We start from the raw sequence: 19,029 nt of genomic DNA, 5'->3' as shown, positions 1-19,029 counted from the left end.
ATCCCACAAAGAATTGTTACAGGTTATAGGATGGTAATTGATTTCCGCAAATTAAATAAAGCTACTAGAAAGGATCATTACCCTTTACCTTTTATTGATCAAATGCTAGAAAGATTATCCAAACATACACATTTTTGCTTTCTAGATGGTTACTCTGGTTTCTTTCAAATACCTGTGTCAGCAGAGGATCAAGAAAATACCACTTTTACTTGCCCTTTCGGTACTTTTGCTTATAGACGTATGCCTTTTGGTTTATGTAATGCACCTGCTACCTTTCAAAGATGCATGATGGCTATATTCTCTGACTTTTATGAAAAGATTGTTGAGGTTTTCGTGGATGATTTCTCTGTTTATGGATCTTGTTTTGATGATTGCTTGAGCAACCTTGATCGAGTTTTGCAGAGATGCGAAGATACTAGTCTTATCTTGAATTGGGAGAAGTGTCACTTTATGGTTAATGAAGGCATTGTCTCGGGGCATAAAATTTCTGAAAGAGGTATTGAAGTTGATAAAGCTAAAGTTGATGCTATTGAAAAGATGCCGTGTCCCAAGGACATTAAAGGTATAAGAAGTGTCCTTGGTCATGTCGGTTTTTATAGGAGGTTGATTAAAGACCTCTTTAAAATCTCTAGGCCTCTGACTAATCTCTTACAAAAAGATATTCCTTTTGTCTTCGATGATGATTGTGTAGAAGCATTTGAAATACTTAAGAAAGCTTTGATTTCTACACCTATTGTTCAGCCACCTGATTGGATTTACCCTTTGAAATTATGTGCGATGCTAGTGATTATGTTGTAGGCACTATTCTAGGACAAAGAGTTGATAAGAAACTAAATGTTATTCAATATGCTAGTAAAACTCTAGACAGTGCCCAGAGAAATTATGCTACTACTGAAAAAGAATTCTTAGCAGTTGTATTTGCTTATGATAAGTTTAGACCTTATATTGTTGATTCTAAAGTAATTGTTCACACTGATGATGCTGCTATTAAATATCTTATGGAAAAGAAAGATGCTAAACCTAGAATTATTAGATGGGTTCTCTTGCTACAAGAATTTGATTTGCATATTATTGATAGAAAGGGAGCTGAGAATCCCGTTGTAGACAACTTGTCTAGGTTAGAGAATGTTCTTGATGACCCACTACCTATTGATGATAGCTTTCTTGATGAACAATTAGCGGTCATAAATGCTTCTCGTACTGCTCCATGGTATGCTGATTATGCTAATTACATTATTGCTAAATTTATACCACCTAGTTTCACATATCATCAAAAGAAAAAGTTTTTCTATGATTTAAGACATTACTTCTGGGATGACCCACACCTTTATAAAGGAGTAGATGATGTTATTAGACGTTGTGTACCTGAGCATGAACAGGAACATATCCTATGCAAGTGTCACTCTAAGGCTTATGGAGGACACCACACTGGAGATAGAACTGCGCATAAGGTATTGCAATCCGGTTTTTATTGGACTACTCTCTTCAAAGATGCCCGTAAGTTTGTCTTGTCTTGTGATGAATGTCAAAGAATTGGTAATATTAGTAGACGTCAAGAAAGGCCTATGAACTATTCTCTTGTTATTGAACCATTTGATGTTTGGGGCTTTGATTATATGGGACTGTTTCCTTCCTCTAATGGGTATACACATATTTTAGTTGCTGTTGGTTACGTTACTAAGTGGGTAGAAGCTACTCCAACTAGTAGTGCTGATCATAACACCTCTATTAAGATGCTTAAAGAAGTTATTTTTCCGAGGTTTGGAGTCCCTCGATATTTGATGACTGATGGTGGTTCACATTTTATTCATGGTGCTTTTCGTAAAATGCTTGCTAAGTATGATGTTAATCATAGAACTGCATCTCCATATCACCCACAGTCTAGTGGCCAAGTAGAACTGAGTAACAGAGAGCTTAAATTGATTTTGCAAAAGACTGTTAATAGATCTAGAAAGAATTGGTCCAAGAAACTTGATGATGCATTATGGGCTTATAGAACTGCATATAAAAATCCTATGGGTATGTCTCCATATAAAATGGTCTATGGAAAAGCATGCCACTTACGTCTCAAACTAGAACATAAGGCATATTGGGCTATTAAAGAGCTCAACTATGATTTCAAACTTGCCGGTGAGAAGAGATTATTTGACATTAGCTCACTTGATGAATGGAGAACTCAAGCATATGAGAATGCCAAATTGTTTAAAGAAAAAGTTAAAAGATGGCATGACAAAAGGATACAAAAGCGTGAGTTTAATGTAGGTGATTATGTGTTGCTATACAACTCTCGTTTAAGATTTTTTGCAGGAGAACTCCTCTCTAAGTGGGAAGGTCCTTACGTTATCGAGGAGGTCTATCGTTCCGGTGCCATAAAAATCAACAACTTCGAAGGCACAAGTCCGAAGGTGGTGAACGGTCAAAGAATCAAACATTATATCTCAAGTAATCCAATAAATATTGAAACTAATGTTATTGAAACCGTAACCCTGGAGGAATACATAAGGGACACTTTCCAAAATGTTTCAGACTCCGAAAAGGAATATGTATGTGGTACGGTAAGTAAACCGACTCCAAAACAGTTCTAATAGCAAATTTTCTCTGTTTTGGGATATTTAAGAAAATAGGAAAATAAGCAGTAGTCCGGGAAGGACACGAGGCGCCCACGAGGGTGGAGGGCGCGCCCTACCCCTGGGCGCCCCCCTGCCTCGTGGGCACCTCGTGTGCTCTCCGGACTCCGTTTTCTTGCACGATACTTCTTTTGGTCGGTAAAAATTCATTATATAATCTCCCGAAGGTTTTGACCACCGTATCACGCAAAAATCCTCTGTTTTTGTTTCAAGCTGTTTTCTGTCAGATTTGTCAAGGCCGGGCATCATGTCGTCACCCTCCTCCAACAATGAAGGCAACGATGCTTGGCTAATGAAGATGGAGCTGAAGAGAGAAGAACCCAGGGAGATCAACAAGGATGATAGGATCAAGAAGGTCATGGAGGATCAAGCTCCGGCGGCAGAAGAAGACATCCTTCAACCTCATCACAACCTCTTTACCCCAACTGAGATTGAAGCTTTCAAGATGATTGAGTTAGCTCGCATACAAAACAAGTATCTCACACGTGAAAATATTTTGTTGAAGGATCATATCACCGCACTCAAGGGCATTATCCGCAGACTAGAGGAGCTTTTACGCTCGATGTGCGACTATCCATCATCATCACCACCTTCATCACCTCCGAAGGAGACATAATCACATGGGTATGGGCACTCCCCTTGACAACTGCCAAGCTTGGGGGAGGTGCCCCGGTATCGTATCACCATCACACTCCTATCTTTACCGTTTTACTTAGTTTGATCCTTTTGGTAATATCTTGATCTAGTAGAATAAAGTTTTTAGTATGAATTAGTTTTGAGTTTTGCTTTATGATCCTTCTATGTAATCGAGTCCGTGAGCTATATATAATAAAGATTAGTGTTGGGTGTAGGGCGCCATGGCCGGGATGGAGGTCGGGGATGAGCGGGAGGAAGAAGATAGGAAGAGGGAAGTTTTTTTACTTTGTATTTAATTGGGTCCCACATGTAAGTGTAACTTGTTTTTTCTTTGATTTTTAACTGAACTTGTAAGGAGGGGCAAAATGGTCCGGGAAAATGTCTCCCTAACAGTCAAACGCCTTTGACTGAACGGAATGGAGATATAAGGAAAACGCCTTTAACTGTAAGTGTAATTATATCCTACCTAATATTAGTGCGTAATTTACGCTTGTCCGATATTAATGTGCAATGGTGCAACGGGAAAGGAAAGGGACGATGAGTTTGCGAGGCCTATGCAAAATGTATTTAAAAATGTATTAGCGTCTACGTCTTACTATATTAAAAACATTAATTAAGCAATTATATCCTACCAATATTAATGCGTAATTTATCTTTGCCCGTTATAAATGCGGTGTAACGGAAAAGGAGAGGGATGATGGGTTTGCGAGGCCTATGCAAAAGGTACCCGGAGCCCATCTCCTGGTAGCATCTGACCCCTCTGTTCTCCATCCGACGGCTCAGATCCCACGGGTGCGTTCGGTCCATCAGTTCTCCGGTTGTTCGAGCAGCTAACCCCAGTCCAGTCCCCTCCCGAGCGACACATCCAGCTCCACCACCATTCCCCTCCCCTCCCCTCCCCGCAGGACCCCCGCCGCCGCCGCCACGCCGGCGACCCGCCCTCGCCCTCCGCCGCGCCCCACCAACCGGGCTTCTCCTCCTCCTCCCCGACCCCGAGCTCCTCCTCTGCCCCGGCGACCCAAAGGTGAGCATGCATGCGCTGGTGGATGTGGCGGTTAGGCAGATCTCCGGACTACCGAATGATATCACCCGGCTGCACAGGCCTCTAACCCGCATTTTAGAGCCGGGGATTTCTCGGTGTATTGAACACCTGGTGTTGCTTCTTGTCGTAATGGTCTATTAGCGTGTGATGCCTAAGATCTAGAAGTTCGTGGTGTGGTTCCCCTCTCCAGATTCCCTTTGCGCTTCTTGTAGTTGTGAGATATGACTGCCGGCTCTTGGTGCTCTGCTATTTTCCGTAGTGTTCGTTCAGATTTGAAATGATGATTCTGACATGTATTTTGTCGTTAGGATTTAATCTGACTGTCCTGGAAGTTCGATTGTTTTTTAATGGCAAACCGGGGACGTCATTTGTATTAAGAATTGTTTTTTTTAGGATGACTTTAGTGGTGGCTTATATTGTTTGCAAGCTGGTTGTTTGCTACTCCCTCCGTCCCATAATGTAAGAGCGTTTTTGACACCACAATAGTGTAAAAAATGCTCTTACATTATGGGAAGGACGGATTACTTACTACCTCCGTTTCTAACTATAAGATGTTTTGGATATTGCAGTCTCGACTGCATGTGGATTAAAAATGAGCGAATATACGCACTAGAACGCGTCTACGATGCATACAAATCTGAGAAAATAGAGAAAAGCTAAAACATCTTATATTTAGGAACGGATGAAGTACTTTTTCAGTTTTCTATGCTAATCGAATAAATCGCTATATAGGATTTTATCTGACTGTCCTGGAAGTTCGATTAGTTTTTAATGGCAAACCGGGGATGTAATTTGTATTAAGAATTGTTTTTTTAGGATGACTTTGGTGGTGGCTTATATTGTCTGCAAGCTTGTCGTTTGCTGCTCCCTCCGTCTCATAATATAAGAGCGTTTTTGACACCACACTAGTGTAAAAAAAATGCTCTTATATTATGGGAAGGACGGATTACTTACTACCTCCGTTTCTAACTATAAGATGTTTTGGATATTGCAGTCTTGACTGCATGCAAATTAAAATGGGTGAATACACGCACTAAAACACATCTAGATGCATACGAATCTGAGAAAATAGAGAAAAGCTAAAACATCTTATATTTAGGAAAGGAGGAAGTACTGTTTTCAGTTTTCTATGCTAATCGAATAAACCGCTATATAGTACATACAATATATTAAAATCTTATTTTCAGAGTTGTGTTGACACGTCTAAGTTCATGTTTTGTTGTTTGATTGGTTCTATAATTGGACTCCATTGTTACTTAGGCAAGGGTATTATTCTTCTCTACTAGGAGTACTACAAATCCTGATATCATTATCTATAACCCTAACTCAAAGGGTTTATTTTTGAGAGGATAACTAAGAGCTTTTGGATCGCCTCGTGCATACATCTATATATACACGTCTATATCTATATCTATGCTTGCTAATATAAAAAGAGCGAGTTGCAGAGATCCAATAAATCTCACTCCTTCAACCACATCTATCCAACGGTCTACGCCGCTCAGGTGTTTAACATGTTTTAGCACCCTCTACTAATTGATATCATGTCTAATATCAACATCGACATTAATCAAGTAATTATATCTACCTAATATTAATGTGTAATTTAATTCTCGCACAATATTAATGTGCAATATAATTAATATCTTACCTAATATTAATGTGCATTGCACACACACAATTACTGGTGTAACGGAAAAGGAAAGGGATGATGGGTTTGCGAGGCCTATGCAAAATGTACCCGCAGCCCATCTCCTGGTAGCATCTGATCCCTCTATTCTCTATCCGGTGGCTCAGATCCCATGGGTGCATTCGGTGCATCAGTTCTCCGGTTCGAGTAGCTAACCCTAGTCCCCTCCCGAGCAACAACAACACATCCAGATCCACCACCATTCCCCTCCTTCCCACAGGACCCTAGCAGCCGCCACGCCTGCGACGCCCTCCGCCGCTCCCACCAGCCAGGCTTCTTCTCTTCCTCCCCGACCCCGAGTTCCTTCTCTGCCTCCCCGAACACGAGGTCGTCCTCTGCCTCGGCGACCCAAAGGTGAGCATGCGCTGGTGGATGTGGTTGTTAGGCAGATCTTCCGAGTATTGAATGATGCGTCTCAGCTGCATAGGTCTCTAACCCGCATTTTAGAGACGGGGATTTCTTGGTGAATTGAACACCTGGTGTTGCTTCTTGTCTTAATGGTCTAAGCATGTGATGATGCCTAAGATCTAGAAGTTTGTGATCTGGTTTCCCCCTCCAAATTCCTTATATGCTTCTTGTAGTTGTAAATTAGGATTATCAGCTCTTGGTGTTCTGCTATTTCCGTAGTACTGGTTCAAATTTGAAATGATTATTTTTTACATCATTTATTGTAAAAATTTATCTGATTGTATTGGAAGTTTGATTGGGGACGTAATTTTGTAACTGTTTTGTTTTTAGAATAACTGTAGTAGTGGCTGACATTGCTTGCAAGCTTGTTGTTTGCTACTTACTTTTTTTAGTTTTGTATGCTAATCAACTAAATTGCTATATACAATATATTAAAATCTTGTTTTCAGAGTTGTGTCGACACGCCCAAGTTCATGTTTTGTTGTTTGATTGGCACTATAATTGTACTCCATTGTTACTTAGGCAAGGGTATTATTCTTCTCTACTACTACCAAGTCCTGATATCCTTATTTGTGTTCCATGATGCTGACTGAAGTAAAAATACATTTATGATTATGTTTCCTGTAGGTTATCAAAAGATCCTTCCTGGAAATGGAAAATAGTTCAGACGACGATTCGGAAATTAGCGATTCTGAGATTGATGAGTATGAAGGCAAATTTCATGCCCGCTTGGTTTCAGGAGATTTAAAGTTCAGGAATGGTGATAGTTACAGCTGCCCATTCTGTACTGGCAGGAAGAATAAAGATTACAACATGCAAAGCCTTCTTCAGCATTCCTCAGGAGTAGGTGCAGCACCTAATCGACCGGCAAAAGATAAAGCATCGCACCGCGCCCTTGCCAAGCATTTGAAGAATGGCGTTGCTAAGCCTTCTGAGCCGCAGCAGCCGCAGCAAATTGCTATAGAGCCGCAGCAGCTGCAGCAAATTGCTATAGAGCCGCAGCAGCCGCAGCCTCTTCCAAACAGACATGAGAAGTTTGTGTGGCCCTGGATGGGAGTTCTAGTTAATGTACCTACTGAATGGAAGGACGGGCGTCAAGTTGGAGAAAGTGGAAATCGTTTGAAGGGGGAATTATCGCAATTTTGCCCACTGAAGGTTATTCCTTTATGGAATTTTCGAGGTCATACAGGGAATGCTATTGTTGAGTTTGCAAAAAACTGGAATGGTTTCAGAAATGCACTTGCGTTTGAAAAGTACTTTGAGGCAGGAGGTTGTGGCAGAAGGGACTGGAAGCAAAACCAGAATCAAGGGTCAAAGCTTTGTGGATGGGTTGCAAGGGCTGAAGACTACAATTTTCCGGGGCTAATTGGGGACCACTTAAGGAAAAATGCTGACTTGAAAACTATCGATGATCTTGAGAATGAAGGAACACGTAAAAATAATAAACTTGTAGCTAATTTAGCTAACCAAATTGAGGTCAAGAATAAGTATTTACAGGAGCTTGAACTTAGATACAATGAGACAACTGTGTCACTTGAGAAAATGATGGGGCAAAGGGAACAACGTCTCCAGGCGTATAATGAAGGTTTGTGTTAATTTTGGATAGTTATCTGTTTTATATTTTACATGTGTCAAGATGCATGTTCTTCTGTCATCAGCATCTTCGCGTTCTCAATTATTATAAATATTCACCAAAACTTGTTACTACTAGAAATTCGGAAGATGCAGCAGCTAGCTCGCAGACATTCTGAAAAGATTATTGATGAGAACCAAAATCTGCGTTCGGAACTGGAGTCCAAGATGAGTGAACTTAATGCAAGATCCAAAGAGCTTGATGACCTTGCTGCAAAAAGTTCTCATGACAAAAGTAATCTTGAGCAGGAGAAGCAGAAGGTCTGTGATTTTCTTGGCTCTGCATCTCATATATTTTGCACCATCTTTAAATCTTTTGAAGTAGACTCAAGTGGCCCCAGTAACCCCGATATGCAGTGTTGAGCTTTAGTGGGTGCGTCAGACCAATAAATATGAATTCATGAAGATCACTCACAATACTAGTTCACAAGATTGTCGGTCTGACATCATTTTACATACTATACTAAGGCATGAAAGTGTACAAGATTAGGCCCTGTTGCTTAGAAATATGCGTGCAACTTATGTAATTTTCTTTTTGCTTGAATTCAGAATGCTATTAAATCAAACCATCTTAAGTTGGCAACAGCGGAACAACAGAGAGCTGATGAGGATGTGGTGAAGCTTGTGAGAGATCAGAAGGTATACGTGTCCTTGTTCTTTTTGTGTGCTGTGATGGTTTGGTTTTTTGAACAACATGTCTTGTATGTTGGTCTTACTCTATGGAAACTGCAGAGAGAGAAAGTTGCTGCTTTAAACAAGATCCTGGAGTTAGAACAGCAGCTGGAAGCAAAACAGACGCTTGAATTGGAAATACAGCAGCTGAAGGGCAAATTGGAAGTGATGAAGCATATGCCAGGTCATGAAGATTCAGTCTCGAAGGATAAAATCAATGAACTTAGTGAGGAGCTGCAAGATAAGATGGATGAACTGGATGCTATGGAGTCACTTAACCAAACTCTGGTTATTAAAGAAAGCAAAAGCAATACTGAGATGCAAGAAGCTCGGAAGGAGCTGGAAAATGTATGTTTATTTTAAGAAGTCATCAAACTGCGATGCATACAGTGCTATGTTGCTTCAGCGATGTGATTTTACCTATTTAATTCTTCAGATCTTATGGCTATTCGCCTTCTCATCTACTGCATGTTCCACAGGGCTTGCTTAATCTTCCAGGTGGCCGAGCACATATAGGGATCAAGAGAATGGGCGAGCTTGATCTGAAAGCAGTTTCAAATGTTCTCGGACAGAAGTTGTCGAAAGAGGATGCAGAAGTTACTGCTGCCATTCTTTGTTCAAAGTGGGAGGCAGAAATAAGGAATCCAGAATGGCACCCTTTTAGGGCTGTCATGGTTGATGGAAAGGAAATGGTATGGATCTTCATTTGTAAAAAGCCACTGCTTGTACTACCTCCATTCCTAAATATAAGACGATGGGAAGCCGAAATATAAACTGCCCCAACGTCTTATATTTAGGAATGGAGGTAGTACATACTTGGGTAGCTTACTATATATACTGTCTCATATAGCAGCCATTTAATTATACATCTTTAGACTTCTTGTCTTGCATATATCAATCTTTTGTTATTTTTGAGTGGCATTTTGATGGCTGTGTTTTAGTTGTGCTATTGCTTCTTTTTCGCTAGTGCAGTTTGATCATGTTGCATATCGTTAAATTCTTGTTCCACCATACTGTGCTAGTTTACAGTAATTTCCTAGATGTTGGCTATCATAATGTGTTGTATCCACTATGGTTATCCTGGGAGGGAATCGTTTTCCTGTGAGTCTCATTAACCGGGTCATCTTGTTTTACTTGTATGCTTGCTGCGTTTTAGGAAAGAATCAATGCTGACGACGCAAAGCTTCGAGAACTAAAAGACGAGCACGGCGAAGAAATATATTCGCTGGTGATCAAGGCGCTGCGTGAGTACAATGCCAACAGCACCAGGTATCCCGTGGGAGAGCTGTGGAACTTCAGGGAAGAACGCAAGGCGTCTCTCAAGGAAGCTGTCCAGGTGGTCCTGCGACAGTGGCGAGCCAACAGGAGGAAGCGTTGATGAGCCCAACCAAACAATGTCGCTTCTTTCCTCCTGGTATGGACAGCAGAAGCATCAGTGTTGTCGTTTGATTGATAAATCTCTAGTGACCATCTGCCCCATGTTGGACACAAGTTGAATAATGAATAATGAATAGTCCTGTTGTTGCAGTAGTAGTAGTAGCATTAGTGAAGTCTCTGTCTATCCATGTGTGTAAACAAGCTTGAATAAAGGCTTGCGGTAGTATCAGCACCTGCAAGCACGCCATCGGCCCGATCATCGATGTCTGTTGGTAAGCGCCGTTGTATGCTTTATTGTCTAAGTTGCTGATAGTAATTCAGAGGATTGTTTGTTTGTTGTCTAAATGAATAATGGCATCCCATACAAGTTTAGATACAGGAATCCGCAAAGGGCACATTGTATGCATGATGAGTAAGCTTACTTGTGAGCAAACTTGTCTGAACTGGGCCTAGATGCATTGATGCAGGAAGTGTGCTCAGGGTTCTAAGAAGGTTAACATATTTTTGGGTACTTGTTATTGTTGAAACCTACTCACTCGCCCGTGTTTGGGCTTCGACCATTGACAAAAATCATAGTTGTTACTTGGTAGTACCTATAGTGGGAGCGTAGGAAACATTGTAATGAGGAGCATGTTCAGCCCCCAAGGAAAGAAAACCGGGTTCCGCCTTTAAAGGAATTTTTCAAAGTAAACGTTGATGCCTCTTTCAACCGATGAGGACAATCTCCAGGGCACTACGGGTGCAGTGATCGGAGACAGCAAGCGGAGATTCATTGCTGCCAGAAACTCGAAAATCGTTGATGCATACGATGTTCCATCTGCGGAAGCAATGCCACTGAGAGGAGGTTTCCACCCAAAGTAAACACATCATTTTTGTTTTGAAGGAAAGTAAACACATCATTCAACACCTCAAACAATGTTGAAAGTACACACAGGCAGGTAAGCAACTTGTACAACCCAATCCCACATTCTTTGACTTGGGACATTTTGTAGTTGTACATTGTAACCTGCCATCACACAAATAACATTCACCAACAGCTGCTGATTCAAACCTCAGTGAGCACATGTATTTTGGGTTTGTATCAAATTAATACTAGTTCAACAACCTTTATACGAATAAAATTAGCAACAGAGGACCCCCAAAGAATAGTTGCATTGTTGCATTTATCTATCTCCATATGGACCAATATCATTCGCACAGGATGCACGACTACAACAGCCGAATATCGACAAAGTTACACAGCTACATTTTTACAACAGGAGGCCGAATAGTTACAGCAGGCACTCGATGACTAACCTAGAGCTTGTGTACACTCCGACTCCCGGCGCCTGGTAGCAACACAACCAGGCAAAACAGCTGGGACTGGGATCGCATGTGCCTCCCTCGATGCGATCGCCGGAACCTAAACCACATGTACAGGTGCGCTTTCCTCCCCAACCTTCGCTACCGATCAGCAGGTGCGGCAATCTATGTCAGGACACGGCGGCAGGCCATCGCCGTATCTTTGTTATTGTGCTAGCTAGCTCTCCATTGCACTCTCGGCGTCGTCGAGCACGTCCGCGCTTTCATCAAGGAGGTGGTCGCACAACTCCAGGAGCTCGTCGGCCAGCGGGGGGATGTGAGGATGCCGCGTCTCGTTGTACTCGTGTGCATTGTCTGCTATCTGCGCCACGTCATTCCTGAACTCGTACCTGTTTTTGTACTCCATCTTCCTCGCCTTGTCCCTGATGGTACCCAGGTCCATTGGGCGCTGGATTACGTCGTAGTAATCGGGAGCGACTTTCTTTGTCACTGGTTTAAGAAACAGCAACGATATAGCAGTTTGGTTCCGCAAGTGGTCAACTATCTTCTCCAATATGTTGGAGAGCTCAACCTGCATCAGAGGATGCAAACAAGTTTAGTTCACCTTTCAAAAAATAAAACAAATTCAGTCCAAATTTCAAATTCCTAGTCTAGCAAAGAAACAAACATCAATTGGCTCTGTTTGGTCTTTCAAACAAGCTGTGGCATCCCTATCTCGTGTGTGTAGAGAATGCTACTAGGAACTGGTTGAAAAACAAATGATGTACGATGTTGAAGGCAATGATTAAAATGAGAAATTTGATATCAGAAAATAAAATAGACAGGATACGATGATCCAAGTGATTTTCTATACTACTTTGGTTTCATCTCTTCACAGATAAAAATGTTATTGAGTTGAGGTCATACATTTAAGTAAGACTGTTTCGATGAGACAAATATATGGATAACTGCCAGAAGAAAACAGAAGGACTTTCATACAATTATTGGTAGGCCCTTATATTTCCGCAATTAATTGAAGTGTGGCTACAAGTAACTCTCCTTGTAAAGCGGAATAACATTATTAAAACAATTAACATTGCACCAAACATGAGTTAAAACAAGTACCTCTCCTCCTCTGCGTCGCTTGGCTGATGGAGCATATTCTGTCATATCAGCTGGAGTACGTCTCTTTGATGCTCGATCTCTTTCAGGTACCTTTCTGTCATTTCTGTATGGCCTGTGATCAAGAATGTCAGCATCTCGAAAGTCATGTTTTTTCTTTTTCTTGCTTTTCTTCTTTGCCTTCTGGAGCTCTTCCTCCCTGCTATAAATCCTAGCTTCAATTAGCCTCTGCTCCTGTCTCTCTCGCTGCTCTTTAAAAGCTCTCCAGGATTCATCACCTCCCATTACTTCTTTGCTTTTCCTGTTACCATCCCGACCCAACCTATCACGTGAGGAGTTCATCTGGCTGGGCTCTCCAGCATACCAACCATCATCATCTCTGCTGTTCTTCTCAAAACTTGATAATTCAGCAATTTTCCTTATCTTCCTAGGCTCCTGACCACTCCTAACTTCAACAGCTCTTAGCTGGTCTACATGTCCTTTAGGCTGCTTGATAATGACCTTCTTACGAGGTACATCCTTCTCTACTTCAGCAGGAGGCCGTATCACAACTGATGGCTTAGGAGTATCAAGAGGATAATCTTCAGTCTTAGGCTTACTGAATATTTTAATCTTGCTAACCTTTCCAGTAGATCTCAAATCTGTAGCATCCATTGTAAGTTTATCAGAAACCAAAGAACCTGCCACTGACATATTCCGTTCCAAGGACTTCTCAGGTGCCCCGCATCTGAATTTTACTGGTTTGATCTTTTCAATGCTTTCTTGCCCTTCAGTTTCAGGAACATCAGAAGAAACCTTGGCTACCAACCTCCTGCCCAGTGTCTTCGTTTGACCATGACTTGCTACATCAAGAGGATTAGGTCTGTAGGAAATCGCGTCCATTTCCGAGGTTTCTGGATCCTCCCCATACTTGGGGCACAGTTTGTTGGTCCGCATATGTCCAAGCTATAATAGCAATTTGACACGCAAAGTCAGGAGGGAAATTCAGAACATGCGAGTAACTGAATGTACTATGATGCCTTACCTGACCACAAGCTCCACACACAAGACTGTCCCCCCTTGCTCCCTGCCTCTTCTCCTTAAAATAAGAAAAGACAAGTCACATAAGAATAACGAAGAGGAGATATGGTCATTGCTAAATGCTACTCTTATTTCAAGTCAATAAGTTGAAAACATGAACCATAGGTTCCGCGACACAAGAATTCAATTTGGTTAGTCTAAGTAGCTACCTGGAAGCCAAAAAAATACCCTACAACAGTATTACCATCACTAAATAGTCACAAGAATACAAACATGGCACTGCACTAACTCATCAGCTAGTCATTGTGCAGTCTAGTAAATAGAACATCATCGGTATAAACTCACTGCACTTTTAGATGTCACTGCCTAGCAAAATGAACTGATCCAGACCCATTAATATTTACTTAGTGTGTGGATGAATTTACAGTACTAAATAGGATAGCTCTGAAAAATTAACCAGATTAATAAAGGCAAGCCAGATTTCAAACATGGGTTGGTATCCATTGTGAAGTTTCCTTATGATGTAAGGCATCAAAAGTACCTCGAGCCTTTAAAAAACATTTGGAAAAAGAAACAAATTTGTAATCGACTAAAATAAGAAGACAAGCTTCCCAAAATATCCAACTTTTCAATAATTTACCATATTTCTTTCCAAAATTTGTTATATATTTTGTGAGAAAATTGCAGAAACCACCAACTATTTGGGATCGGTTTTGCACAGAACACCTACTCTACAGGTTTGTTGCACAAGACACCACCTATTAGTGTAATCTGTTGCAGCTAGTTCTAATCCATCGTTTGGCTTGGGTAACAAGATTCCTGGTCGGTCGATCCCTCTTGTAAGAGTGCATGTGGCAAGGAAAAGGCCACATCAGCCGATCAATTATTTTTTAATGGGCCAACTAAATCTGTCAATATCCCGCAAACCTGTGTTCCAAATGAGCTAAAAAAGTTCCAGGTCAGTACTGAGTACATGTATTACTAACTGGATTTTTTTGTATCTTATTTAAATTTGAATTTTGAGCCAAAAACTTAAAAATGAGCCAACAAATACCAACAATTTCAACAAAACCGGTGTGCACTTACAAGCAGTACCCACCCGTCAGGAATCATGTCAACTAAGCCAAACAATGGATTAGAGCTAGCTGCAATAGATTACAGAAATAGGTGGTGTTTTATGCAACAAACCAGTAGAGTAGGTGCTCTGCAAAATCGACCCCAATAGTTGTAATATGCTCTATATTTTGTTTAGGAACAAGCCCAATTTATAAACCAACAAACTCTAGCAACAAGAATCATGCTGCCGTTTTCACAGTATACTTGTCAGTCTGGATTGTCGGTTGTTATGCTAGAGTGACAATATCGACCATATTGGAGCCACTACAACAACATATGGTGCCGGTGCAAGTTCCTTGGTGTGCCAGATCATGCACAGTATCAATAATCAAATATGAAAAGAGGCAAAAAAAAAGGAAAACTAATTCCAGAAGACACAAAAGAATGTACATTTAAATACAACTTGCCACAAAATCTCAGTAGGAACTACACATGTGAAAGTCAATGCTGTCCAGCTGGGATATAATACTAGTTCATAAATAACAATCATGCTCTAAACTTACCTTTAAACCATCCTTTCCTTGAACATTTTTCTTTTTAACCAGAATGATATCATTTGCATCAACCGTCAGCTTGGTTTTCAGTTTGGAGGATAAGCCACCTTCAGTAAAAGAACTGTCAACCTGCACACAGTCATATGAGTCTGTTAGAGTTCGTTTCTGCTAGTATGGCAACAAAAATGAATCAGCAACAACCAAGACTAGATTTTGAACTTCAGATGAGCTTCTGATACCTCTTTCGCTCCTCTTGGCGTGCTCTCCTTTGGCGTCAATGCCTTAAACTGCTTTGTTTTATTGGCACCCTGATTCGTCGTATCCACAGGTTGTTTCTTCCTCTTCGTGTCATTGCCACTCTCTGCAACATAATAGTCCGTTAATCAAAATTACTAAACTTGGTATGTGGAAAGCAAAATTATGGAAGTAGCAATCAACAACCTTCGAGCAATTTTTTTACTAGAGCAGCTTCTGCTTGATCATCTTGAATTTCCTCATTAAACTGAGCTTGGGTAGGACACCTTCTCATTTTGAGCCCTCTCATTCCGTCTGCTTTATCGCTTCTCAGGTCTGCAGTACCAACATCTTCATCGTCAAATTCTTCAGCATCCAGCAAGTTTTCAAGATCCCCAGCAAACGAGTCCAAATCACTATGGGCTTCTGTATCACTGCCATTGTCATCACCGTCTATAGCAGAAAGCGACTGAATTTGTCTGTCCCAAATTTCCTGACATTTCTCTTTAGTTTGCTGTTGAAGCTGCATGAAAGACATCCTTTGTCCACGTGCAAACTTGCTAACTGGAATTTCATCAATCGTAATTCCTGACGCTGCTTGCTCACTTGAAAGCTTCCTCACCATAGCAATACGATGCCACCTTGTTAATTTATCAATTTGCTCGTCCGGAACTCCGAATTTGAGAAGCAACTATTTACAACAACATCAATGGCAAGCATTAGTGATCAGTGTATAAAAGACAGAAAAAAAGGCATGGCACATATATAAAAATAGGTCAGATTTTCATCTATGTTCAATCACATGAGAGAGGTACATCTCACTTCTTGTCTGTCATAACCCATGGCATTTTGGGCCAACTATATTTCTTTTGTTAATGTTGGAGGTAATTATTCCTTTTTCTGCCGGGATCGACATGTAACTTTCTTCATAAACCAGTCAATAAAATAACCCTTTGAAAGGCTACCAATGCACATTTATGTTCTCACTGATTCATGTTCCATGATCCTAAGTCATGTCAACGTCTGGACACCCTGGCAACGTTAATGTGTATAGTGCTGCTAAATCATTGGGTTTGATGGTACCTCTCGGGCGGCATCCATGCTTAACCTGCGGAGATCAGCATCTGTTCCAGTAACAGTGGTACCTTTGGCTGCAGCTGACTTCTTCTTATGAGATGAATTGGGGACAGGTCCTCTAGGAGTTACTCGCACATAGCTAAATCCTAGTCCACGGCCAGATGGATCACCAACACCAGTAATTTCTAGTCTTTCAATATTCTCTCTGTCCTGCATACACCCATGAAAATTAGATTAGAACAATTGAGCCGAACTCACATAACAATAGGCAAGGAACACTAATAATGTACTATACTTTCATTTATTAAAAGGAGCATACAAACTTGCACTTAAAACATGCATACACGAACCATCTAACTAGATCTGCCACTGATACAGGCAAGAAATATAATACTCATCTGTAGTACCCAGATCATAAAAAAATACTCTCTGAACATCCGCCTGTCAGGATAGAGTTTGTCATGGTGTTGCTGTGGTGTATTGTATACCACTCAAACTCACAGGGGAAAAGTCTAATCCCTCCATCCCACTCTCCCATCTCCTTATTTCCCTTTCTATGCCCTCACCATCTCTTTTCACCTCTACCCTGTATCCACTAGGCAAGACTGTACCCGCTCAGCATAACAGCTTTAGTGGGCCAAATTGAATAGCATGCAACAGTGGAAGACTACATGCTTGCACACAAAACGATCTTGTATAGACTGCTAGAATAAAAATCTAAGATACTGGCCACTAATTTGATGAATCTTACGCCATCAAATTCAAGTAATTGGAAATGGCTGGCTCAGCACATGCACAAATTTAGTGCATCTCTACACATACATACCGAATACATTCCACAGCCTCCTCTATCAAGTTCTGGAGATCTGGTAGTGTTTGACTCCGCGGTGCCAAGCCTGTCATTATCTCGCGTAGGAGGAATCCAAGGAGGTGCCAGGCCTGTCGTGTCCGCCGGCGAAGTGGAAGTTCTTCTTCATGAGTCCCTCGAGCTCAGGCCCGACGACTTCTCGGTCCACCTTCACCATCCCGACGACTTCCTACTCATCTTCTGCTCACACCAGCTCATGGACAGCGCCTCCAATGACCATTTCATCAAAGGTGTGAACTTCACCCTCTCACTGCAACCATGGTGCAAGCTCACCCACGTCGGCTTGGGCAGGTTCGGCTACCGCGTCGAGCTCAAGCTCCTTGGCATCCCTAGTCAAGCCTGGCATCTCTCCACGGCGGAGCACCTCCTCGTCGCAGCTATTAGATCAAACGCCTGCACCCTAGCACGCGTTCCAGGTCGGACTTGGCCACGTTCTGCTTGGACGCTCGCACTAATGACCCTGCCGCCATTCGCCGCCGCGCCATCCTGGAAATCGTTGGGACCTCACCATCGCACCTCCCTTCACAGTCGCCGATCGTCTACAAGCTCTCCTATCCCGTCTCCATTAGGCTCGTGCTTGTCGAGGTCGAGCTAGCCACACCACCCCCTGGCCATGCCGGCGGTGACCCTGAGCAAGATGGACGTGATGGCCATGCCAGCCACAAGCTTTGTCGTCCTAACAACATCCCGATAGACGGCATGGCCGCCGATGCCTTCGTGTGGCCCTCCTCTGGCCGCGTTCACCATGCTGACAACATCGTCGTCGACATCGCCTGGAGCTCCATCGCCGGCAGCCAAGGGGTTGCACCCCTGCCCTGTCTGCCCTGCAACATGGGCAGGACGATGACCTCGTGGCCTGGTCAGCGCGAGTCCCACCTTCTTAGTCGCTTCAAAAGGGGCAAGTGCTGACGTCAAAAGAAGGCTCTTCCATGGCGCCTCTGGGCCCACCGCTCCTATCGCTACCACAACCATGGTCGGGCCCTTGCATGTCCCTGGACCGGTCGTCCACCCCCTTGCAACAGATGGCGCTAGCCCTCTGGTTGATGCCTTGATCGCCTTGACTTCGACCCCTCTGTGGTACCCTGCCCGTTGTCGCCTTCCGCGCACGAGACTAGTCAAGCTGAGCTGGCCACAACAACCAACTGCCCACACGCTGCTTGCCCCGAGAGCCGTGCACCCTCCTCGCCCTCTCACGTGTCAAGCAACGCTGATCCCGAGCCTGGCTCCCAAGCCACGTCCTGTGGGGATCAAGATGCTGGAGGGGGACAAAGCAGCTTTGCAGGCAGCCAAAGCACTTGTGATGCCAGCCAAGTGCCTGATTCGCAGCCATATCTCTTCTTGGCTATCGTTAGCAGCGTGGCTATGCTTGGAGTTCAAACTCCACCCACCCTACCGTCGCTTCTCCCGCCTATTCCAGCCCAAGGCCCGCAATCCAATTCGGCCCATGGCCCAGTCTTCGCAGCCCACGAAGCCACGTCGGGGCCCATGCGCCAGCATGCCGTACCTGACCACCTCGCCTGCTTTGTGGCCCGCAAACCTTTTCGCCACACCACCTGTGATCCTTCGTCGACCCAGCTCGCGCAACCCACAGCCTCCAACCTGGACGCTTGGCGAGTTTGTGATGACAGCCACCTGCAACCTCTACGCAACCCTCCCAAACCATGTCAAGCGAGCGCGTTGCCTCGGCATCAACTTCACACTGCGTCACGGCCATTTGGCGAGAACCAAGGCCAACA

The 19,029-nt window shown here is 42.8% G+C and overlaps 2 protein-coding genes across 2 annotated transcripts in view; one reads left to right on the top strand and one right to left on the bottom strand.

Moving 5' to 3' along the window:
- Window positions 1–4,135: 4,135 nt before the first annotated feature.
- On the top strand, window positions 4,136–10,457 carry LOC119337957 (factor of DNA methylation 1-like). The gene is made up of 7 exons (XM_037610237.1): window positions 4,136–4,287; window positions 7,028–7,985; window positions 8,112–8,293; window positions 8,582–8,671; window positions 8,765–9,052; window positions 9,184–9,396; window positions 9,861–10,457. The coding sequence occupies exons 2-7, from the start codon at window positions 7,052–7,054 to the stop codon at window positions 10,080–10,082; spliced, it is 1,929 nt and encodes a 642-aa protein (XP_037466134.1). The 5' UTR covers window positions 4,136–4,287; window positions 7,028–7,051; the 3' UTR covers window positions 10,083–10,457.
- Window positions 10,458–11,122: 665 nt separating this feature from the next.
- Window positions 11,123–19,029, bottom strand: part of LOC119337533 (transcription initiation factor TFIID subunit 1-like) — a 17,949-nt gene continuing 10,042 nt past the window's right edge. The window contains exons 15-21 of the mRNA XM_037609701.1: window positions 16,432–16,635; window positions 15,556–16,039; window positions 15,354–15,475; window positions 15,124–15,243; window positions 13,509–13,562; window positions 12,488–13,429; window positions 11,123–11,954 (exon numbers count right to left, since the gene is read on the bottom strand). Coding sequence (XP_037465598.1) covers window positions 11,601–11,954; window positions 12,488–13,429; window positions 13,509–13,562; window positions 15,124–15,243; window positions 15,354–15,475; window positions 15,556–16,039; window positions 16,432–16,635 — 2,280 coding nt within the window. The 3' untranslated portion in view covers window positions 11,123–11,600. The remainder of the gene's footprint in view (window positions 11,955–12,487; window positions 13,430–13,508; window positions 13,563–15,123; window positions 15,244–15,353; window positions 15,476–15,555; window positions 16,040–16,431; window positions 16,636–19,029) is intronic.

This window comes from Triticum dicoccoides, chromosome 7B (assembly GCF_002162155.2).
Source record: "Triticum dicoccoides isolate Atlit2015 ecotype Zavitan chromosome 7B, WEW_v2.0, whole genome shotgun sequence".
In the NCBI taxonomy this organism is placed as follows: Eukaryota; Viridiplantae; Streptophyta; class Magnoliopsida; order Poales; family Poaceae; genus Triticum; species Triticum dicoccoides.
This window is presented reverse-complemented; position numbering and strand designations above follow the sequence as displayed.